A 22,675-nucleotide genomic window follows, 5' to 3' on the forward strand; every position below is an offset into this window, starting at 1 on the left:
CAGACAGTGGGGCATGGGGAGCGAACGGGTGGAGTTTGGGGTGGGCCCCTACAGACACAGCTACCAGCCACATCCGCCCCGGTGCCAGTACCACCGCAGCCGTACAAAACCAACCACATTTATTCTGCACAGCTGAACACAAGCTCAATGTGAGCGACTCCACAGCCCCTAGCCCCCTCCCCGCCCCTTGGGGCACAGTGGGGATGGAGGCCAGCACAAGCACAGCTCCGTGCTAATGAAGCCCACGGGCGTTTCCACGGGGTCAGACCCACAGCTCAGCCCTGGGACATGCGCAGGTCCCATCACCCCTGCCCAGCTCAGACCAAACAGTGCAGACGGACCCTTCCGGGCCCAGAGGACAAGTGTCCAGAGCATCCCAGGGAATGGCTGGGAGCAGCTGTCCCTCCTGCAGCAGCGCTGAGGGCCCACAGCCCCATGCCAGCACAGCTGGCCCCAGCCCCTGCCCAGGGTGAGCACGTGGCAGCAGCATGAGGGACTGACACCCCTACTCCGCTGGCAGAGGGGAGTGCTCAGGGGGGCCAGGGCTGCTGAGTGTGTCCCCATAGAGGAGGCTGAAGCGGGCCTGGCACTCCGGGAGCAGCTGGTGGCCCACACAGGAGGCCAGCCCTGCCAGGCAGTGTGCCCGCACAATGCCCGCCTGCCCGCCCGACACCAGCCATCCCTGCGAGTCCAGGTTGGGGCTGAAGCGCACCTGCGGAAGAGAGGAGCTCCTAAGGGAGGGGGCTGGGGTACTGGGACTCTGCCCCACAGGGCAGAGCAGAGCCATCTGTGTGCAGTGCTGGGGCTCAGCCTGGCACACCCACCTTGTGGAGGGCCTCCAGCTGCAGGCGGTCAAGGCTCAGCTCCGCCTTCAGCTCCTGCATGTGCATCCGGCGCATGGGCTCCCGGCTTGGGAAGTTCTGGAAGCTGCGCTGCAAAGCGGTGGCACCGCCTTGGGCTGCAGGCCCGAGGCAGGAGCATTGCATACACCACGATCTCAGCCCCGCCAGAGGTGAGGGGCTGCCCCAGTGCCCCAGCGGCATCTCCTGGCCCTGCCACCCCCGCTGCCCAGCCACAGCCCCACAAGCCCTGCTCGTGGGTGGGACCCCGGCTGCACCATGTCCTCTCCTACCAGGTCTGTGTCCTGGAATCGGATGTAGCTCCTGGCTACCATCTCACTGTAGCGATGGGTCCTGGGCAGTGCCTGCTTGGTGCACTCAGGCCCGTCAGGGCTGCATGGCAGCAGGTCAGCTTTGTACACGGGCTGTGGGTGAGAGGGGGCTCAGGGGAGGGGGGACCGAGATCCTGCTGCTCCCCTGCAGACAGGGACCGCTAGGGACCAGAGGGATGTGGGGCCCAGGACACTTTCCCCATGGTCCCCCCATGCTCCCCGCCAGCCCCGTGTGCTGGGCCCGGCCACCCGAGGGCAATGGTCCCTTACAAATCTGCGGTCCGAGGAGCGCTTGACGTTGAGGGGGTTGACAGCCAGGTCAGGCAGCACCGCTGCCACCAGCTCACCGGTGATGTCACCCGCAGCTACCGTGTTCAGCCAGTCCGAGCCAGAGATGCTCTGCAGGGACAGAGGGTTGGAGGGCACGGGGCTCTCACTGTCCCCAGCCGAGCAGTGTCACCCCACCCGCAAGCCCTGCGCCCAAGCCGGCGCTGACCTGGCCACTGGGACAGGATGGCCCCACACTGGCCCTTACCCACACGGTGCCCTTGCGAGGGGCCACGAAATAGGCCTTGAAGCCCAGGTACCCAGCGTCGATGTAGTGGATCCCACAGGGCCCGTACCTGTGGTGGAAGGGACAGAATGAAGCATGGGATGCCTGACTCTGAGCAGTCACCAGGAACGTGAGCCAGGCACAGCCCACCTCCCCACAGAACCGGCCCAGGGTGAGGGGGCTCATCTTGTTCTAGCAGCATGTCATAAAGTCAAGAGGCAGCTCAAGGCAGCTCCCACAGGCCAGGAACTCACTGAGACCCCAAACCCCTTTAGCAGCACTCCTGTTGCCCAGTCCAGGGGTAGGCCATCCCCTGGCCCACCCTGCCTCTGCCTCGGGATGGCACGGCAGAGGGGATGTCATGCCGTGCTGCTGTGGTGTGACCCAAAACAAGCAGAGTCTGCCCCTGCCATGGCACAGCTGGACAGAACCAGGGAGGGGGAGCCGCGGGAAGTTGGACCAGACCCTGGCAGCGGGACTGGCCCCAGCACTCACGAGGCATAGCAGTTGTCCTGGGCCACAGTGATGCCATTGTAGGGGAGCAGCCAGGCCACCTCCGTGCTCAGGAACCGCTTGATGCTGTTGATGGGCTCATAGAGCCGCCGCAGGTCCCAGAACTTGATCTTGCGATCGCTGCCTACTGTGACCAGGAAGTTGCTGAGAAGCAGGAGAAAGGCAGCACTGAGAGCCCAGCACGGAGCTGTGCCCTCCCCCACCATGGGGCACAGGTGCCCCCAGTCTTGCAGTGGCTCAACTGCCCTTACCCTGGAAAGCCCAGCCCAACCTCTCTGGTGCTGCAGAGGCTCAAGTGTCATTGGCACTACGGCCTCGCAAACCCCTCTCAATAAAGGAGCTTCTCCTGCAGGAGGAAGCTCCTCTCCTGGCAGTATCTGTGCCTGCTCCTGCCCTCACCTGTCAGCCTTGCACCACTCGATGCTCCGGACCGTGTGGTCATGGGCTAGAAAGCACCGGAAAGGGTAGAGCTTGAGGGAGGCGTCAGGCTGGTGCACGCACTGCAGCAGGGACTTGGTGAGCAGGTTCCACACCGCCACGGTGCCTGTGGAAAGACCTGTGTCCATGAGGCACTGCCAGCGGTGCAGCTGCTTCAGTGGGGGATCAGCAGCAGCACAGGCAGGGCTGTGGGAGCTGCAGAACACAGCAGGAGCTAGGAGGAGGCTGAGAGGCTTCTAGGCTGCAGCTAGGGCTGGGGCTGAGAGCAGACAGGACGGTGGCAGGACACAGCAGCAGCACAGGCAGGGCCAAGGGCTAGGCTGGAGCTGGGGCTCCAAGCAGACAGCATGGTAGCAGCTCCTGGCAACACGGCACAGAGCTGTAGATCACTGCAAGCTTAGCAGAAAATTCCATCCAGGCAAGTTCAACAGGTGTGGATAAGCCCAGAGCCACAGAGAGGGAGCAGCCTGGAGGTACGTCAGAATGACAACAGCCAGCACAGAGAAGCCTTCCCCTCACCCCGGGCAGAGGTTCCAGCACCAGCTGAGGCTGAGCACAAAGCTCCAGTGTCTCTGCCAGGGTGAGGGCTGCTCCTTGAGTGCTGCCACAGGGCACAGAAAGAGACTCACCGTCATAAAACCCTGCTGCCAGGTGATGGTGGGGCTTGGAAGGCATCCAGGAGAGACTGAAGCACTGTCCACACTCAGATGCATTACCTGCCTGGATGGAGCCCACCTGAAGTGTGGCGATGCACTGCACCTGGGGGCCAAGGAAGAGCCCTGGGTCACAGCCCCGCACCGGTGCCATCTGTGCCCCAAGAGCAGGACGCCTGGGGTGGGAGCACGACACTGCTCTGCCCTTCCAACACTCTGCAGGTGCCTCAGCTCCCCAAGCTCTGCCACCTGCACCGGCTGGGGGCTCGCCGGGTGCCGGCCCTGACAGGGATCGCCGTGGTGGGGAACACTGACCTTGCAGATAAGGTGCTTGTGGAGGGACCCATCTAGAAGAGAGCAGAAGGGGGTCAGGGGAGGCATTGGCTGTCCTGGGAGCTCCCTGCCTGGAGCCTGGACTGCAGCTCCTCATGGCCCTGGCTAGGGCTCCCAGTCCTTGTCCTGCCATTCCCCCGGAGCAGCGTTCCCAGCACAGCAGGAACTGAAGCAGGTGGAGGGGCAAACTGGTGGCGGCAGGACCCCCAGGAGCCAGGCCCGCCTGCGTGTTGGAGGAAGCAGCCCCCAAAACGTGCCGCAGGCAGAGGTGACATGCTCCTGCCCCAACATGGGCACCACCAAAGCCAAGGGGGTGCAGTGACACACGAGCCAGACCCGACTTTGACCACTCCAGGAAGGCAGAGTGCAGGATATCCGCTCCATGGCTGACAGGACTGGAGCGGCCAGGCAGCGCTCCTGGGGGGGCAGGCTGCAGAGACCCCACCCCAGCAGCTGAGGGCAGAATACCCACAGGACCACCATGCACCAGCTCTGTCTACCAGAGAATCCCCCCCACCAGCAACACCCAACAGGAGTGCTGTGGGGATCCTGTCCCACATCCCGCAGGCCTGGGATCCCTAAGCCCCCACGTGGGGCTGTCCTCCAGCACAGAGAGCACCAGACAGGCACACCACAGCCTGGAGCGTGGCAGCCGTGGGTGGAGATAGAGAGATGTGCATCTTGCCCAGCGCAGCTGTGACAGCTGGGATGCAGTAGGAGAAAAGCCGCAGCTCTGCCGGGCAGGAACACAGGGATGCAGGTCCCCAGTGCCCCAGGGACAGCCAGCACAGCCATGCCACTTTGGGAGCTCCCAGCAGGGCCTGGCACTGATCCTGTAGGTGGAAAGCTCTCCAGCCCAGCCGTGAGGTGCAATGACTGCACGTGCAGCTGCAGCCCCTGATGCGCCGGGCCTCAGTCGCCGGCAGGAGCTGCAGGGGCCCCATCACCAGGTGCCACCGGGGGCTGCAGCTGCAGCACAGCCACCCGCAGCCAGCGCAGGCACAGCCAGCATGCGGGGGGGCTGGGAGCGCATTTCCCATTTCCCACTGTCAGCTGGAAGCGCTGGCTGTCGGCCACGGCTGAGCGCCCACCGCCAGCACGCACTGGCCATCAATCCCGCTCAGCTCTGCACAGGCCATTACAGGCACCATTAGCCTGAGCTGGCCCAGTGCTCCCCGTCCCACCCTAACACGTGGCTTGGCCACACCAGAGCGAGCAGCTGTGGCAGCAGGGAGATGGGCAGTGGCTGGGGACACACTTTGTGGTTCTGCCCTGCCATGGCCACAGTGACGCTGCTGGGAGCCCCCTCCCAGTGCCCAGCTTTCAGGGGCTGCCCCGGAGCTACCCCAGCCAGGCTGCTGCAGTGTCCTCGAGACAGAACCAAAGCAGCAATCTGCACACGGCCTCTGCTCACACTGCCCCACACTGCACACGGCCCCAGCTCACAGGCTGTGGGTAAGGCTGGAGCTCTTCTCAACTGGAATTCCAGGATGGAACTGTGGAAGCTGTTAGAAGCAAAGCTTCAGCACAGGGGCTTGGATCTCTGGGCACAAGGGTACTCAAAGCAGGCCCCCCAACACCAAAAAGCAGCCTTGGATCCCACGCTATACCTGTGACAGATGCCAGGCTGGGGGGCAGCAGGGTCCCAGTCTTGGGGTCAGGTGGGCTCACTTCCCCACCATGCAGCTCCCAGGCTGGGGCACAGGTCCTGCTGGCAGCTCCCAGCACAGCAGGCTTCTATGGACAGAGGTGCCCAGCCCGGGGCTTGCAGCCCCCACCCTGGCACAGGGGGAGGAGGGCCAGGACGCCCTGCTCAGGCGGTGTGGCTCTTCCTACCTTTTACCTGGGTTGTCTTGGCGTGGTGCAGGGCCCCAGGGTGGGGCAGGGCATACACCACCACCCTGCCGTCTGAGAAGGCAGCAGCCAGCAGGCCCAGCCGGCTCATCTGCGGGTGCTAGGGATGGAGAGATGGGCTCAGACATGGGGCCACCTCTCAGGATCCCTGGGGAACCCAAGCGCAGCCCGTGAGCAGCACTCACCGTCCTGGCTGCAGTGGGCGGCTCCCAGGCACCACTGGGGCAGAACTTCATGTCCCACACGCAGCCGTAGTCAGCAGCGATGGCATAGGCCAGCCTGGCTTTGTTGGGAGAGCTGTGGGTGCGAGTTTGGCCATCAGTAACACGGCAGCTGGTGCCCAGCAGCTCCAATACCCACCAGTGCACACCACTAGCAGAGCTGGCCACCGGTACAGCCCCCCTGGGGTTCAGGCTGTGGCTGGTGGCTCTGTGAGAGGACAAGCCTCACCACCCACGCAGCCATGGAGGGACAGAAGATCGAGACAGGCAGCAGCCCCAGGCCCAGCCACTCACCCCTGCTCCGTCTGCAGCATGCCCAGGCCCCAGAGCTGCAGGAGTGCAGGGCCCGAGTGGAGCCCAGACACGCTGTGCGTCTCCTCCATGCTCCTGTGGCAGGACACGGCCACGTACTGCGGGGCTGCAGAGCCCTCCGGGGTCGGGCACCACTCCATCGCCCACACAGGGCCGCCCACGAAGAAGGAGACGTCCAAGCGCTCCGGGTGGGGCTGCAGAGAACTGAACCTGTTGGTGGGACAGGGGTGAAGGCTTCTGCAGAGCCGGGGCAGGGGCTGGTGGGACCCCAGGGCACAGTACGGGCCAGCTGCCCAACCCATGGACGCAACCCTGGCGTAACCCCTGGTCCCAGACAGGCCTGGGGACAGCCTGACAGGCAACAAACACCCCGCTGGGCCAGGGGCCACCCCATCACACACCTGCTTAACCTGTACAAAGCACCATCGTCCTTGATGCCCTCACGCTGAATGGAGAAGAGGGGCGACTGCTCCTCTGCCGGCAGGTACGGGGCAGCCTCGCTGTGCAGGCAGAAGTGAGAGGAGGTCTCCCCACCCCTCACCCCTCACCCCATCACCATCCCAGCCTCCACACGGCCCTACAGGGCCTGCTGCTGGCCACGTTGCTCCATGGCCAAATGCAAGAGACCCCCAAAGCACACAACAGATAAACAGAGGAGTGTGGAAGCACAGCCTCGCCATCCCGTTGCTCACCCCAGACACTGCTGGGACCTGCCCCACTGTTCCTCTGGCCCTGCTCCCATGGTACCTGTCAGAGAGACACGTCCACCTGTGTGCCACTGGGATCCAGTCAGGGAACTCCCACTGTGAGTGCTTCTGCTCCCGCCTGCAGAGCATGCCAGACCTCAGCCACAGCCCTGCACCTGGCACGTCCAGCACCCCCCTCACATCCCCTACCTGTGGCATCCTGTGGCACAGCCTCTGCTCCTGCAGCACAGCCCCTGCCCTCTGCAACCCCCCAGAACGAAATGCGCCCCATCCCAGCAGAATACTGACATTCCCGACGCACGCGCTCCTCCACCCTTGGATCTGTGCCACTGACGGTGCCAGGACACCCCCACTGCTCCCTGTAGCCCCCTGAGCCTCGAGCACCCCCAGCCCCCACTCACAGGCTGCAGGTAAGGCTGGAGCTCTTCTCCACCGGGGCCATGATGGAGTTGTGGAAGCCGTTGGGGGCGAGACCTCGGCACTGGGGCTTGGATCTCTGGGCACAAGAGCAGACTCAGAGCAAGCCCTGAGCCCTGGGGGACACACCTGTCCCAAGGGAACCACCACAGCCCCTGAGAACAGAGCTCTCCCCAACTGTCAACATGCCACACGGGGCTAAAGACGCTACAGGAACTTCCAGGAAGCTGGGACACATCCAGGACCTGCCTCCACCTCCTCCTGCTCCAGCAGGAGTGCAGGCCCTGCTCCCTCTCCCAGAGGACCTGTCCCTCCTCCCTTCCCCACCTGCCCACACTGGGAGCTGCCACTGGCCTCGTGCCTCCCCCATGTGCCAGCCCTGTCCCAGTTGCTCTGCCCTGGCAGCAGGGACGTTGTGGGACAGCACAGGCATCTGGAGCTGTCGGTGCTGGGACACAGGCAAGGAGAAAGGCAGAGCCCCTGCCCTCACCCCTGTGGCTGCCGTCCTCCCGCCGTGCCCTCGAGGCGCCTCCAGCTCTGGCTCCGACGCCTCACTGAATGGCGCGTCGCTGCCCTCCTCCTCCTCCTCCTCCGCCTGCAGCACTTCCTGTGAGGGCACGAAGTCAGCATCTTGTGCAGGGTCGTCGCTGTCTGTGTCCTCCTCCTTCCTCCTCCGGCCCCGGCGCCTCCTCTGGACTTGCTCGGGTGCCCCCTCGGCTGGAGCAGGGGGCTGGCACGCGGGCATCAGCTCCTCCGCCAGCTCCTGCAGGTACAGCAGAGCCCTGGAACACCAGGGTGGTGCCTGGAGGTAAGCAGCAGGATGACACAGGCCCTGCTGCCCTCCCTCCCTCCCGGACCCGGTGGATGCACCCTCCGGCCCGCAGTCTGGGCAATGAATCTGCTCCAGCTGCGCCAGAGGCCCTGAGCACAGAGCCTCCCCCCACCCTGAACTCCCTGGAGCTTGCCCTGCTACCACCAATAAGCTCCTCCTGCTCTGTCAGGAACCAAGGAAATTCCTCCTGCCACAGGCAGCTGCTGCCCCCTGCCAGGGGCTCCTGGATCCAAACACATTCCCTAAAGTGGGAAAGGATTGGTCTGTGAGGAATCAGTACATCCCACCAACATGGGACAAAGTCCTACAGGAAAGACACTGAGACCCTCTGGGGAGGCAGAGATCACTGAATCATGGAATCAGGGAATTTGCTTTGGGTTGGAAGACACTTTAAAGTTCATCCACTTCCAACCTCCTGCTATGGGCAGGGACACCTTCCCCTAGCCCAGGGTGCCCCAAGGCCCATCCAACACTTGAAAAATTCCAGGGATGGGGCAGACACAGCTTCTCTGGGCAACCTGTGCCAGGGCATCACCACTCTCCAAAGGAAAGACTTCTTCCTAACATCTCATCTAACTCTCGCAGCAGGAAGCCATTCCCCTGCGTTCTGTCCCTACAGCCCCCTGTCCAAAGGCCCTCTCCAACTTTTTGGTGCCCCTTTAGGCACTGTACGAGGCTCTAAGGTCTCCCTGAAGCCTTTTCTTGTCCAGGCTGGACATTCCCAGCTCTCACGCGTCTCTAGAGCACAGGTGTCCCCGGGCCACAACTGTCACCATCACTTACACCTTGGCTGCCCTCCTCTTGGGCCGCCCGCCCCGAGGGGTCTCAAGGCCGTCTCCGTCCTCGCTGCTCCCCAGCCCCTTTTCCATCTGGATGGGCTCCGGGGCCCGGGACAGCTCCAACAGCAGCACCTCGGCCTTGCCCTTCCTGCCGCGCTTCCCGGCAGCCCGTGGGGGTGGCACGGCCCCGTTGGCGGAGCTTTCGCCGCGCCCCTCCGCCGCCCCGTCGGGACCGACTTGGAGCCGCGCGGGTTTTTTCGGGGCTTTGGCAGCTTCTTCTCCATCCTCACAGTCCAGATCTCCCGCCGGCAGCACCTCCCCTGCCCCAAAACACCGGAATTAGCACCAGAACGCAGCAAGACTCGGCACGACTCGGTGTCCCGAGGCACCGGGTACAGGGACACCGCCTCGTGCCCCGGGGAGCGCCCCCGCCTCGCTCCGGCCGCCCCCGGTACATACGGAGTACTCTCTGTTCACCCTCCCGCTCCCCACTACGGCTCCGGCTCCGCCCGGCACAACCCGATCGTCGACCCGGCCGCTCCCGGAGGCTCCGCTCCCGGCACGACGGCCCGCGGGCGGCGCTTGACGCCATCGGGGGCTCCCGGAGCCGCCGCCGCGCTGCGGGCCGCGCCGCCAGCACCGAACCGGAACCGGGGATGGACGAGTGATGACGTCACAAGGACTCGACGAGCGTGGGCTGGGCCGCGAGTCGAGCCTTACGGGGCGTGTCCATGCAAATAAGAGAGCGCCGCGCTGCATGCCGGGACACAGTCCACGCAAAGACGCCGCTGCCCCGGCGTGTCCGTGGGCGCTGCGCGGGCCGGGCCGTGCGGGCCGGGGCCGCAGCGCGGGGCCGGGTGGGAGCGAGGCCGGGCTCGGGCTCGCCGTGTGCTGTGGAGGCGTGCGGCAGGGTGGGCAGGAGGGCGGGGAGGGCAGTGGGGCATACTTACCTGGCAGGGGAGACACCATGATCAGGCAGGTGGTTTTCCCAGGGCGAGGCTCATCCCTTGCACTCCGGGTGTGCTGACCCCTGCGATTTCCCCAAATGCGGGAAACTCGACTGCATAATTTGTGGTAGTGGGGGACTGCGTTCGCGCTCTCCCCTGATCTTACGGTTAAATGATAGATTGAGCGGAGTACGAAATGGAAGTCGCAGTGGAACAGCGCCAAGCCCAATCCCGGGTTGAGAGGTGGAAGAGCCGTGGGATCTGGGATGGCGGGTGTAGGTGATCCGTGAAGGGGTCTGGGATTTTCCGGCAGGACAGGAAAGCAGTGAGCGCAGCCCGGTCGTGCTCTCGATGCGCAGTTCGAACATAGCCGAGGGTTCAGAGGCATCCCAGGGCGCTCTCTCTGAACAGCCCTGCCGGTGCCCGGGAGACATATCCCTGTTCCCTGCAGGAATTGGCCAGCGGACCCTTAAGTGGGCCTCTAGACTACTGCCTTTGAAGCCTGGGTGATTCTGGCCTGTCCCACGCCATGCCTGCAGGAGCAGGGAAACACGCCGGTGAAGCGGGTCCTCGCTGGGAAAGGGGCACGGAGATGCTGGTCGCGCTCGGTGAGCACTGCCTGGGTCACACCCGGCCGAGTCCGTGAGTTCAGCCGGACTTCTAGAGCGCGGGAATTTGATGTACCCCGAGTCGGACGAAGTCTCTGCCCCGTCCGTCCGTCCCGCGGTGTGGGTCCGGGACGCTAACCCGAGCCTTGCCGTCCCACCGCAGCCCGAGCGCGCAGTTAGGCGGAGGCGCTTCTCGACCTGGAGCCTGGAGAGGGGAGGCCGGGCCATTACCGCACAGATGGAGATCGGGCAGGGACCGGGCGCCGAGGCCCCCTGGAGCCGGGCTTGGAACCCTGCTGCCGCGCCTGTAGACGATCCTGGCAAGCTATGATAGCACGCCAGTGCGAGAACAAAGTGGAAAAAGACCGTTTCAAGAGTATCAGGTGCAATTTGGAATCCCAACGAACAACATATGCACGCTACCTGTACCTGACCCTGATGACAACTCTCCCTCCAAAGAACGGCATCGGGGAGAATGCAAACGTAATCTCTCTCCCCTACTTTAAATTATACAGTCAAACTTCGTGCATTTGCTGATGTGGCACGGGTCAGCACACCAGAGTGCGGCATAAGGATCCTCGGGGAAGGACAGCGACGTGCCCGAGATTAGTTTCTTTCCTGCGCAGCTAACTCGCAGCGCCCGCGTACGCGCCGGCGTAGCGGCGCCTTTGTGCGGGCTGTGTCCCGTGAGGCCGCGCGGCGGAGAAAATTTGCATAGGCACGCCCCGCTCGGCACCTGCTGATTGACACAGCCCCGCCCCCGCCGGTCCAGGCCCCGCCCCGCCCCGCTCGGCCCCGCCGGTCGCGCTTCCCCACGGCCTCACGGCCACGGGCACCGCCCGCCCACCGGCCGGGCCCCGGTGGAAGGGATTTCTCCGGGCCTGGTGCCAGCGGCCAGGGCCAGAGGGACACGGGCTCTCCCCACCAGCCCAGCCCAGCCCAGCTCGGGGGTCTGCCAGAAGCACAGCGAGAGTGTAACCAAATCTCCAAGGAGGGTAAGTTGAGGGGCCATCACCACACTGTCATGGTTTCCCCAGAGGAGGGGCCTAGGGACAGGGAAGGCCCGTCTGTGCTGCAGCATGGAGTGGGAGGAGAGGCCCCAAGGAAGGTGCAGAGCTGTGCCAGTGGTGACATGGATGTGTGCCAGGGTTCTGCCACACCACAGATGGCACACACAGTACTGGAGGCCTGGTTTATTAGTGTCCATGCAGCTGCCCCGACTACTGATCCACATTCTTAACGCGCAGGACCACAGGCACTGAGGTGCAGGGAATCATGCCCAAGTCTGTGATTACCAAATCCACCAGGTCTGGGGGTGTCACATCATAGACCAGGTTAAGAAGGCGTAGGGACTTGTTCTCTGCCCAGCCCCCAAGCTGGGCCTGGCCCTTCCGGAGCACAATCAGGTCATCAGGGTCATCTGCAGAGAGCAGAGAAGCCATCAGGATCAAGGCGAGGGACAGCACCTCTCTCTCCATCCTGCCCCTAGAGCAGCACACACCCCCCCTGCCTGCCAGGTCCGCAGCAGGGACTGGGAGAGAAGGTCCCAAGTGGGAGGAAAGGGACAGAAGCCGTACCCAGCTCGTTGGAGACAAAAGAATCTGTCTGCACCCGCTCGCAGAACTTGTAGGTCTCACAGCAGACCAGGACAGGCACGTTGTAGGCCTTGGAGACCAGCGCGATCTGAGAGGTCCCCACCCGGGACATGACAGAGCCGTTGGCCAGGAGGGCATGGGCCCCCAGCAGTACTTTGGACACCTGCCAGGGAAGCACAGGGATCTGTCGGCACCTTCGACCACACTGCTGCCTCCCTCGCCCTTGGCACAGCCCCTCACCTCAGGCAACACGTAGGAGATGGCATTGATCATGACGTAGGTGCAGTGGATGCCCTTGCGTACCAGGCGGCGCAGCGTCTCCCGCCCCTCCAGGCGCGGCCGGCTGTCCACCACGATCACGCGGAACGCGCCGCCCTTCTTCGCATGGGCGTCGCACAGCGTCCGGTTCACCAGGGAGGAGCTGATGGGCGCTGGTCAGGAGCTGCCCCTCCCGCCAGACCTGGCCATCATATCCACCCTCACCCTCACGAGTGCTGCCCCTTCCTGAGTCCTCCTGCCACAATGGCTCTCAGGGCCTGTCTCCCTGTCTTTGCACGAGGAAGCGCCCCTGGGAAAGGTGATGTCTCAGCCCTCCCTGGAAGCAGCACCGACCTCCCTGTCTGTGACCAGCACAAGGGGTTCTGCCACTCCACACCCTTTCCCAGCTTCCCTCTCACAAGACTCCAGGCCTGCATTGGCCTCCTGCCCTTGCTCCTTCCTCTGCCCACCATACATAGCATACCTGTACTCTTGCTGCAGCAATCTCTGGTTCTTTTCCCCACCTCTACTTCTTGGGGCAAACTTCCATATTTTTGCTTCCCGACATTTGACTTTGTTGCAGTTTAAAATCCAGTGAGCAACCCTGGCTGTTCTGTAAGTGCCCTGGGTGGAGGGAGGTGTGACTCTGGGGTTCTTGGAATCCAACTTCAGACATACCAGGTAGGACAGTGCTGAGCCGTGTGCAGGACCATCACAGCCTCACCTCCCATGCTGTTCCATTCCCTCCTCCTACCCGCCAGATCGGCTGCCTGTGCTCACCATCCATACACCAGTATCACATCATGGTCATTGATCTTCTCAAAGGCAGACCTTGAGATGGCCTCAGCTGCCAGGACAATCTTCTCTCGCAGGTATTTGTCAATCATGTCCTGGAGCTTCTCCTTTGCCTGGGGAGAGACAGACATCACATACAGACTTTCTTGCTCTCTGCAGCTCCCTGATTAGAGCCAGGTGGTGAACAGGCTCTTCCCTCTAGTAACAAGCTTTCAATTCCACTGCAGCAGTGTTCTGAGTCTGCATCCCATCCCTGCTCAGCTCCTTCACCCAGGGCCTGGAGCCTGCCACTCAGCAAGGCCACTCACCTCATCCTCTCTGAGGGTGTCAGGCAAGCATGAGATCTCCTTCTTGAGGAACTTGATGGCATTGCCCATGCTGGCTGAAAGTGGCCGGCACTGGTTCAGGAAACTGCAGAAGAAATGCGCTTAGCGCAAAAGCTGTCCAAAGACAGGGAGAGGGAGGGTGGGCAGGAAGGCAGAAGCCTAGAAAAGTCAGCCAGAGTTCGGGTGGGCACCAACTCAGAGGTGTGAACAAGTGACCACACTCCGTGGAGCTTTGGTCCCTCTGCTCCAATGTCGGGAGCCCTCACCTGATATGTGGCTTCAGCTTGGCCACCAAGTCCCGTGACAGCTCCTCATTGGGGGGAGTGGAGTAATCCCGGATCAGCTGAGAAATGTAGAAAGGGAGCATTGATCTCAGGGCACGGTGTGCAAGCACCCTGCCTGATGGGCTGCAGTCGAGGCACACATGTCCTGCACAGACTGACACCCTGCCTGGAGGAGCAAAGGGTGCTCCAGGGACACAAAAGAGCAGTGGCAGTGCCAGAAAAGGACCCTGCCATGGCACGACCCAAAGCAAGAGGCTGATGATGACTGACCACAGATACAGCCTCAGCAGTCAGGGTACAGGAACACACACCTGCATGCAGCACAACGCCCCTGCTGCCAGGGTAGCTGCTTAGGTACCTGTTTGAAGACCTCAAGCAGCGCGATGCAGCGGGCATTGGAGCCGTTAATGATGCCCTGGGAGTACTGGAGGCCGAGGCGCACCACTGCTGGGTGGATCACTGTGGAGGGGATGCTGTAGGGGCCAGTGGGAGGGAGCTGTCAGCACCTCTGCAGCCCAAAACACTCAACCCATGTATGAGCCCCAGCCCAACAACCCAAGGGACAGCCCAGGAAGGGGGCTGGCGGTAACCTGAGGAGCCAGGCTCACCCCACAGCCCCTTCTCCCGTGGCCCTGCACTCTCCCCACAGGAAAGATATTGGGCTGTCCCTACTGCCACTCCCCAAAGCAAGTGAAGCATCCCCCACCACTCCATCAGGTGTATCCCACATGCAAGACTATGACATCTCCAGAGCCATTCTGCAGCCAGGCCGGCCAAAGCAGAGCCCAGCATTGCCAGAGACCTGGGCTGGGGAGGCCTTGTACCTCATCTGCTGTGTCAGTGGCTTCTTCCGGCTGTACTGGTGGAGGTGGGAGAACAGGTTGACCTTGGTGCCATAGTCCTGCCTCAGAGGTACCTGCAGCCGAGTGTTGTGATGGCTCACCCAGTGCTCTGTTCATTCCAGAGACACCAGTCATACCCAGCACTTGCTCAGGGCATGCAAAGTTCCCCTCGGCCTCCAGAGAGCAGGCCCTGGTCCCACCATGTGCCCCCCCCAGACCCTCTGCAGCACAGCTGCTCCAGGTGTGCAGCCTGTCAGCCAGTCCTCCTACTACCTGCTGCCGCTCCAGCTTCTTGGCCAATTTCCTCTGGGCACTGGGGTCATCCACTTGCACATGCTCTGGCAGCCGCTTTACCACTGCAAGGACGTCTGGGATGAGTCCAAGCTGCTTTGGTGCATGCCCAAATTCAGGGCAGGCAGGGTAGTACCCAGGGACAGGCAGAACCCACACCACGGACAGACTGAAGGCAAGGTAGCACCCAGGGACAGGCAGAACCCAGACCACGGATGGATCACACAGGCATCCTCCACCTGCATCCACACCACATCCTCCCATCCCTCTCACCCACCCTCTGAACCCCGTGCTGGTGACAGCCTTACTGGACTGGGGCTCCGTGGGGCTCTGCCTGGGCTTGGCCGTCGTGGCTGCCTGGCTCAGCTCTGCCTTCCTGGCCTGCTTCTGGGCCCGCTCAGCCTCTTGCTTAGCCCGGCGCTCTGCTCGCAGCTCCGCTTTGCTCTTGCCCCCCGTGGGTTTCTCTCCGTCCCCGGGGCCATCAGCCGAGGTGGGGGGCGATGGGGGCTGAGCAGTTGCTGCTGGGGAGGAAAGAGGAGTCTGTGCCCAGTCTCGCCGGGAGATGCAGCCCAGGGGCAGCATCGCGGGCAGGGAGAGCCCTCGGTGCCCTGGAAGGGGCTCCATGCTCCCTCCCACTCCTGCGGGGAGGGGACTGGGCTCTCTGTCCTGCAGACCCCACGGCAACCTGGGGGCCCGGACTGGGGCACCGAGTGGGGGTACACCCCATGGGTCCCGCTGGAAGACCCCCGGCTCCGGGCGTTGCCAGCCCGGGACACCCGCGGGCCCGGCCCGGCGCTGCCCCGCTCGGGGCTCTGCGGGGACGGCGGCGCTCACCCCGCGGCTGCCCCGGTTCCGGGGGCGCGCCCAGCTCCGCGGGCTCTGCCGACGACCCCTTCTCGCTCCTCTTCTTCTTCTTCTGCTGCTTCTTCTCCTTCCGCAGCTGCAGCTTCTCCTCCCGGGAGAGCTCCGAGGCCTGTGAGCATGCATCGTCAGGCGGCCCCGACCCCGGTCCCCAGCCCCGGCCTCACCCCAGTCCCGTCCCCGCTCACCTGCGGTCCCGCCGGCACTGGCGCAGCTCCCTCGGCGTTCCTACCTAGAATGATGGGAGCGTGAGCGGGGCCGGGTCCCGTCCCGGTGCCGGTCCCAGGGTCCCGTCCCGCACTCACCGTCTCGCTCCGCCATGGCGCCGGTGCGCCGCCTCCAGCGCCCCCTGCCGGCCAGGCGGCTCCGCCTGAGCCGCGTGACATGCAGACCGCTCTGCGTGACGCGATGACGTCACCCCCGGCGCGGGGCCGGTCCGTGCCCGGGGTCCCTCCCGCGGCCCCGCCCCCGGCCCGCCGCGGGCACGCGCAGCCCTCAGCCCCGGCGCGGGGCGGGCGGAGCGGGGCAGGGCTGAGGGCTGGGCAGAGCGTCCCCGGGGCGGGCGGAGCGGGGCAGGGCTGAGGGCTGGGCAGAGCGTCCCCGGGGCGGGCGGAGAGCGACGGCCCCGGGCGGGGCGGAGCGGGGCGGCCCCGGGGCGGGCGGTGCTGGCGGCCGCGCCATCGCGGGGAGTGCTGGCCCGAGATGGCGGCGACGGGAGGCGGGTAGCGGGGGTGCGCTCGTACCGGCCATGCACTTCTCCATTCCCGAGACCGAGACCCGCGCCGGGGACGGCGGCGCCGCCGCCTACGTGGTGAGCGGGGCCGAGGGAGCGGAGCCGCCCCTCGGAGCTGAGTGGGTGGCGCGGCTCCGCGGCCCGGGTGCGGTGCGGCCCCGGTGGGGCCGTGCGGGTCCGCAGTCCCGGCGCGGTGGCGGGTCGGGATCAGGACCGGGGCCGGGCGAGGTGGGCAGGTCCCGGCCCACCGCCATCCCCGGGCCCGGCAGGGATTGGGCCCGCCGCCCCCGCGCCTCCGGATCGGGCGCGGGAGGTCCGTGGAGACCCCCGGCGACGAACGGACCTTGCCCTGCCCGGGCGCCGCGGGCGGGGGTGGGCAGCCCGCGGGGGCCCCGTCCGGTCTCATCCCCACCTCCGGCTCATCCTGGCCCGCCCGTCCGTCCGTTTGTCCCGGCTTCCTGTTTTGCTCCCTGCGCCGTGAGCGCCTCCGGAGAGGAGCCGGCGGACGCCGCTGCCGAGTGGCTGCGGCTATCGAGTGCCCAGAGCCCTTTCCCGGGGCCGGCAGCGGCGGGCAGAGCCCCCACGCTGGGCGGAGGGTCCGGATCGGTGCTCTCGGGGTAAGGGTGGGCAGCCCTGGGCTTCACGACCCTACGGAGGCCCCCACACTTGCCCCCTGAAGGGCCGAAATCCTCCTCGGGGGAATCTCCCTCGGGAGCCCGAGCTGGGACACGTTCCCGGTGGTGAGCGGTGATGGAGAGACCTGGCGATCCGCAGGAGGTGCAGTTGCTCGAGGGCCAAAGGAGCAGGCAGCCCTGGAGGCATTTTGGCCCCATGAACTCCCTGCACTGTTGAGGAGCCTCCTCAGGGCTGGGGGAGACCTTCGGGAGAGCCCTTGGACAGCCCCGGGCTGTGCAGGAGCTGTGACCTCATGGAAAGCCCTGATTTGGGCAGGTACGCAGGTGCCTGTGCCACCTATGTCCCTCATGGTTCCTCCACAGCAACCCTGAGCCGCTGGGCTGGTGCCTTTGGGTTGGGAGGCGCCGGTGTGAGCTCCAGCCTGGCTGGGCTGGGACCTCTGCTGAGCCTTGTGCAGTCCCAGCACTCAGGAGCAGGAGGGCACTGGGGGTATCCATGGGGGGCTGGACTGCCATGGCTGGCTGGAGGCTCATGTCCATCCTGTTGCCCTCCCAAACGCTGCTCTGGGGATGGCAGGACCTGAGAGGAGAGTGCTGTCCCTTGCAAGGACTCTGCTTATGGTGAGGTGCTGGGAGCTGGACCATGGAGTTGCCAGGCCCTGTATGTTCTGCGGTCGTAGCTGTGCTCTGCCTCAGGAGCTGAGCCAGAGCAGAGGGGGCATAGCCAGGGACCAGCTCCCTGTGAACCCCTGGGAGCAGAGTCCTTGGCATGGGGACACCCATGTTGGCAGGGCTGCAGTGTGGCTCTGTACTCCCCATGGCTGGGCTGCCACAGGGTTAGACCTTCCCAGTGTCCAGTGGGCACATCTCCTGGATGTGCTCATACTCCCTGAACAATTTCGACCATCTGCCCCTCAGCAGGGTCCTCGGGAGTATTGCCTTTTCCTGGGTTCTCCTTGGCATCCTGTGTGCCCTGAGCCAGACAGGTCCTGGGATTCCTCTGTGTGACAGGTGCTGGGATCTGACTGGCTTCTTTCCCTGCAGGCCTACAACATCCACGTGAATGGGGTGTTGCACTGCCGGGTGCGCTACAGCCAGCTCCTGGGCCTGCACGAGCAGGTAGGGAGGGCACTGGGGGCCCACTCCTGGACTGGGATGTTCAGTCAAGGTTCTTGCATGCTGCTGGACTCCCACGTGGATAAGGGGTGCTGGCAAGCTCTCCGCTCCCCTTGCTAGGGATCAGTGAGGGTGGGGAATTGGGACAGCCGCCTTCTCTCTGAAGGCTCTTGCAGAGACTCTGTTCTTATCCTAGCTAAGAAAGGAGTATGGTGCCAATGTGGTCCCAGCCTTTCCCCCAAAGAAGATCTTCACGCTCACCCCAGCGGAGGTAGAGCAGCGACGGGAGCAGTTGGAGAAGTACATGCAGGCTGGTAAGCTGGGCCTGCCCTGGCCCGGTTGTGCAGGGCATGGCCCGTGGTTTCCTCCCTGCACTGCTCCATTCACCCTGGCGCATCTTGCAGCTCCCCGTGTAGCACTGGCATCTGATGGGCTCGTCCCCTGGATGCCAGCTCCTCTCCCAGCCCCTGCCCTGCACTGGCAGAGTGGGGATGTGCAGGGGGGTCCCTGGTTGCCCCAGCATACAGTCTGAGGGCAAACTGGGGGGCTGCAGAAGGGCAGGCACTGGTGTGGGTCCCTGCCTCTTCCTAAGGGACTCCTGACTCCTGGTGCCCTTTCCTGCAGTGCGGCAGGACCCAACGCTGGGAGGCAGCGAGACCTTCAACAGCTTCCTGCGCAAGGCCCAGCAGGTGAGGGGGCAGAGCTCTGGCGGGTCTGGGGCCCTCAGTCTGTGGTGAGGGGCTGGGGTGCCAGTCCTGTTTCTCTCTCCAGGAGACGCAGCAGATCCCCACAGAGGAGGTGGTGCTGGAAGTGCTGCTCTCCAATGGGCAGAAGGTCAAGGTCACCATCCTTACGTCGGACCAGACAGAGGATGTCCTTGAGGTGCCAGAGCTCTCGTGCTGGGTGGGACCTGCCCGTCCTGCTGCATTCTGTAGTCTCCCACATGTGTGGGACTCTCTCAGCCTGGTAGACCCCCCCCCTGCCCTCCCCAGCCATCTGCCCACCCTGGAGCAGGGTTGACTTGGTGGGGCTGAAAGCTGGGAGCTGAAATGGGTGCGCTGATGGGTGTGTCTGGGTCCAGAGCAATGTTTGGGGTCCCCTAGCTGTTTCCTGGTTGCAATGATCCCCACGCCTGGCCACAGGGCAGCAGAGGTGCTGCCTTCCTGCTGCTGGGAGGCCCCAGAATGTGCGTAGGCTGGCTCTTGCCACCATGTTGGGGCTATATCAGGACTGTCCTCCTCCTCCTCCCAGGCTGTGGCCTCCAAACTGGATCTGCCAGATGACCTGGTTGGCTACTTCAGCCTCTTTCTAGTGAGACAGACCAAGGATGGAGCTTTCTCCTGTGAGTAGAGCCCACTGCGGTGGGACATCTGCTCTGCCCCCTGCCTGGAGTGAGGGCTGTATGCTTGGGCCCTACCCTGGGTGGGGGCCCAGCTCTTTTCCTTGGGGCACCCTGGCGGTGGGGGCCCAGGGGCTCCCGCTGCCCAGAGCTGCTGCTGAGCTGGCGTTTCCCCGCAGTTGTGCGAAAGCTGCAGGAGTTTGAGCTGCCCTACGTGTCAGTCACCAGCCTGCACAACCCTGAGTTCCAGATCATCCTGCGCAAGAGGTGAGTGTGGGGCTGTGGGGCAGCAGTGAGGGTGTACCCAGGGCTCCCTGTTGCATAGAGAGACCTTCCCCTCCTGTCCACAGATGCTTTGGCCCCCAGGAACATACCTGAGCATCCCTGACCATGACACTGGAGCATGGGCTGCCCTGCTGTGCCCAGCCCATTTCTACCTTCCATGGCAGCTGGTTGAGATGGGGAGCAGTGACTGATGGTTAGAGGGCAGCTGGGCAGAGAGCCAGTGCACAGGAGGGTGGTTTTCTCTTCATTGCTGTTCGGAGGTGGGGAGTAGGCTAAGCCATGTGATTCCCTTCCAGCTACTGGGACTCGGCCTATGATGACGATGTGATGGAGCATCGTGTGGGGTTGAACTTGCTGTATGCGCAGGTGAGGGTTGGTGTGGCACAGCCAGGTGAGAAGGGACCCTGCACCCCTCGGCCACAGGGGTGGCCCCCCTGTGCAGGGGCTTGGGTGGTTCCGGTCCCAGGCGCTCATCAACCTCTGCTGCTTGTAGACGGTGTCAGACATTGAGCATGGATGGATCCTTGTCAACAAGGAACAGCACCGGCAGCTGAAGTCCCTGCAAGAGAAGGTCTCCAAGAAGGAGGTAGGAGAGGGTACAGTGCCATGCCTGGGGCGGTTCTGGCACTGCACTAGCCCCTCTCCACGTGACGTGCGGTACCGGGCGGGTGGCTGGCAGTGCTGAGCATCCCTGGCTCTGCCTGCAGTTCATCCGCCTGGCGCAGACCCTGAAGTACTACGGCTATCTCAAGTTCGACCCCTGTGTCACCGACTTCCCTGAGAAGGGCTGCCACGTCGTCGTCAGTGCCGGCAACAACGAGCTCAACTTCCAGGTGCGGCTGCCGAATGAGCAGATCAAGGAGGGCAGCTTCAAGGTCACACGCATGCGGTGCTGGCGGGTCACATCCTCGGTGAGTGGCGCTTGGAGAGCAGGGAGGGGTCTGGCGGGGCTGGAGAGGCCTGGCTGTGCCAGGCTGGGCTGGCACCTTTTCCTGGGAAAGATGCTGGCTGGCTCTGAGGCCAGCTAACGGCCCAGTAGTCCTGGAGAGGGTCTGAATCACGCCTTGGGGCTGAGGGGCTCATTGGTGTGAGGACATTTGAGGGGACCTGACAGTGGCAGAAGACTGGTGGGCACTGGGCAGGTGTCCCACACTTGGCTCGGTGCTGCCCTTGATCTGCACAGGTGTCTAGGGAGCTGCTACTTCCCCTCTTGAGGCTCCCAGCCTTGGTGTGTGTCCTTTGCAGGTGCCGATGAGCAATGGCCCTTCGGGGAGCAGCCCAGGGAAGTCTGAAGTGAAGCTGGAGTTAGCTTTTGAGTACCTGATGAGCAAGGACCGGCTGCAGTGGGTCACCATCACCAGCCCACAGGTAGATCTCCCTGCGTGGGGGGCTGGTGGTGGCTGTGAGGGGAAAGGCTGGGCTGGGCCTTGTATGGGGCATGGGAAGACTGTGGGGTGCATAGAGCCCCGTGATACTTCTCCCTTGCAGGCCATCATGCTGAGCATCTGCTTACAGTCCATGGTAGATGAGCTGATGGTGAAAAAATCTGGAGGCAGCATCCGTAAGGTGAGGGTTGGGGCTGGATGATGGCTCTGGGGTGGGATCCCAGCCTGGCCCTGTGACTTCCTGTGGTCTGGGCTGGGTCCTGAGAGCTTCCCTCAGGATGAGGCCAGCATCCCCAGGGCCAGTTATCAGCCCCAGATGCTGGGGCCCCTGTGGCTAAGCTGAGCTCCTCCCTGCAGATGTTTCGGCGGCGGCTAAATGGGGCCCTGCGGCGCTCGGACAGCCAGCAAGCTGTGAAGTCACCCCCACTGCTGGTGAGAGGCGCCCTGCAGCCCTGGCTGGGGGGACACGTGCAAACACAGGCTCTGATGTCTTGGGTACCAGAACTCACTGCCCCCAGAGGAGCCACTGTTCCCTTGGCAGGGCTGTGGTGCCCTGCTTCCATAGCCCTGGGAAGGGAAAGAGGTCCTGGACCAGCTCTGCAATCCAGACTCCCTGGGGACAGAGCGGGGGTGGGTAGAAGGAGAGGGGGGTGTTGTGTCCCATGACCCTGCACTGCCCAATTGTGCTGTCCTCACAGGACTCACCTGATGGCTCCTGGGAGCCCATGGCCAAACTCTCGGTAAGTTGTGTGGTTGCACCAGTGACCTCAGGCTAAGTGGGTAGGGGAGCTAGAGGTGTCTGTCCTCCCTAACATCTCCCTTCTCCACAGAGCAAGCTCAATTCTGTCAGCCTGCGTGGGATCAGCCACTCCAGCTCTGCAAACGATGTGGGTGCTAATGACTTCCACGGCAATTATGCCTTTGAGGGCATTGGCGATGAGGATCTGTAGTGGCCCCCTTCCCAGGACAGCCCTGGCCTTGGCAAGGGCCTTCGCTGAGGAATGTACGACCTGCAGCCAGGTTGCAATCAACGTGCCTCACCTGCTACGTCCACCTTTCCCTGCTCCCTGGGGCTGGGAGCTCACCCCCAGCCCGCCATTGCCTTCGGGGTGGGGGCAGCTGAACTTCTCCCGCTGCTGGCTCCGGCTGGGAGAGGGCTTGTTTGACCTGAACAGTTTGCCCGGGCAGAGCCCTGGAGCTGCAGTGCAGGGCCTGGTGCAGCACGGGGGCAGAGCTGCTCCTGTCCCGGCTGGGAAGGCCTGGCCCAGCCTGGGCACAGACCCAGGCAGGCTCCATAATGCCAAATTAGCATTTAGGTTTGTGCTCCGAGACAGAGTGCAGTAAGCTGTCTCAGGGGGCTCCACGCAGAGTCCCCTCTAACCCGCTCATAGACGCCAGTGTAATCTAGGCTTGTAACCACGTATCTCCTGCTGCTCAGCCCGACAGAGCATTAATGGACAGTAACTGATGTTTACACAGTGCAACAATGATTAAAATGGATCTTGATTGGTACCAGGCTGTCTGTTGGGGGGTGGCTGCTGTCCCTCCCCTCTCCGTGCCAGCCAACCCTCTGCAGCAGAACAAGGCCCCCA

General features: G+C 63.8%; 3 protein-coding genes and 1 non-coding gene across 5 annotated transcripts; 2 read left to right on the forward strand and 2 right to left on the reverse strand.

Moving 5' to 3' along the window:
• Positions 1–113: 113 nt before the first annotated feature.
• GTF3C2 (general transcription factor IIIC subunit 2) lies at positions 114–9,375 on the reverse strand. Its single transcript, XM_040060205.2, has 18 exons — positions 9,243–9,375; positions 8,788–9,103; positions 7,663–7,954; positions 7,157–7,251; positions 6,796–6,873; positions 6,450–6,548; positions 6,031–6,258; positions 5,701–5,812; positions 5,498–5,615; positions 3,644–3,675; positions 3,305–3,434; positions 2,637–2,781; positions 2,220–2,381; positions 1,707–1,794; positions 1,442–1,570; positions 1,133–1,264; positions 825–932; positions 114–712 (listed from the first exon to the last, which is right to left on the reverse strand). The coding sequence occupies exons 1-18, from the start codon at positions 9,373–9,375 to the stop codon at positions 506–508; spliced, it is 2,604 nt and encodes an 867-aa protein (XP_039916139.1). The 3' UTR covers positions 114–505.
• Positions 9,376–9,725: 350 nt separating this feature from the next.
• Positions 9,726–9,889, forward strand: LOC120751350 (U1 spliceosomal RNA). Its single transcript, XR_005700412.1, has one exon. It is a non-coding gene; the product is annotated as a U1 spliceosomal RNA (small nuclear RNA).
• A 1,627-nt stretch (positions 9,890–11,516) lies between these two features.
• Positions 11,517–15,995, reverse strand: EIF2B4 (eukaryotic translation initiation factor 2B subunit delta). Of its 2 annotated transcripts, none has more exons than XM_040058308.2 (13): positions 15,896–15,995; positions 15,779–15,822; positions 15,564–15,702; positions 15,038–15,247; positions 14,712–14,794; positions 14,421–14,512; positions 13,955–14,069; positions 13,579–13,655; positions 13,295–13,397; positions 12,972–13,099; positions 12,174–12,354; positions 11,916–12,096; positions 11,517–11,758 (listed from the first exon to the last, which is right to left on the reverse strand). In XM_040058308.2, exons 1-13 carry the CDS (start codon positions 15,909–15,911, stop codon positions 11,559–11,561), a joined length of 1,569 nt encoding a protein of 522 aa, XP_039914242.1. In that variant the 5' UTR covers positions 15,912–15,995; the 3' UTR covers positions 11,517–11,558. The 2 variants fall into 2 exon arrangements, with proteins under 2 accessions (XP_039914242.1, XP_039914241.1); XM_040058307.2 differs by having other exon boundaries at positions 15,038–15,250.
• Positions 15,996–16,249: 254 nt separating this feature from the next.
• SNX17 (sorting nexin 17) lies at positions 16,250–22,595 on the forward strand. Its single transcript, XM_040058309.2, has 15 exons — positions 16,250–16,401; positions 18,003–18,077; positions 18,271–18,388; positions 18,699–18,763; positions 18,846–18,956; positions 19,326–19,416; positions 19,593–19,680; positions 19,995–20,064; positions 20,192–20,284; positions 20,406–20,609; positions 20,944–21,066; positions 21,187–21,264; positions 21,441–21,515; positions 21,782–21,823; positions 21,914–22,595. Exons 1-15 carry the CDS (start codon positions 16,339–16,341, stop codon positions 22,031–22,033), a joined length of 1,416 nt encoding a protein of 471 aa, XP_039914243.1. The 5' UTR covers positions 16,250–16,338; the 3' UTR covers positions 22,034–22,595.
• Positions 22,596–22,675: the final 80 nt, after the last annotated feature.

Source organism: Hirundo rustica, chromosome 3, assembly GCF_015227805.2.
Source record: "Hirundo rustica isolate bHirRus1 chromosome 3, bHirRus1.pri.v3, whole genome shotgun sequence".
Lineage (NCBI taxonomy): Eukaryota > Metazoa > Chordata > Aves > Passeriformes > Hirundinidae > Hirundo > Hirundo rustica.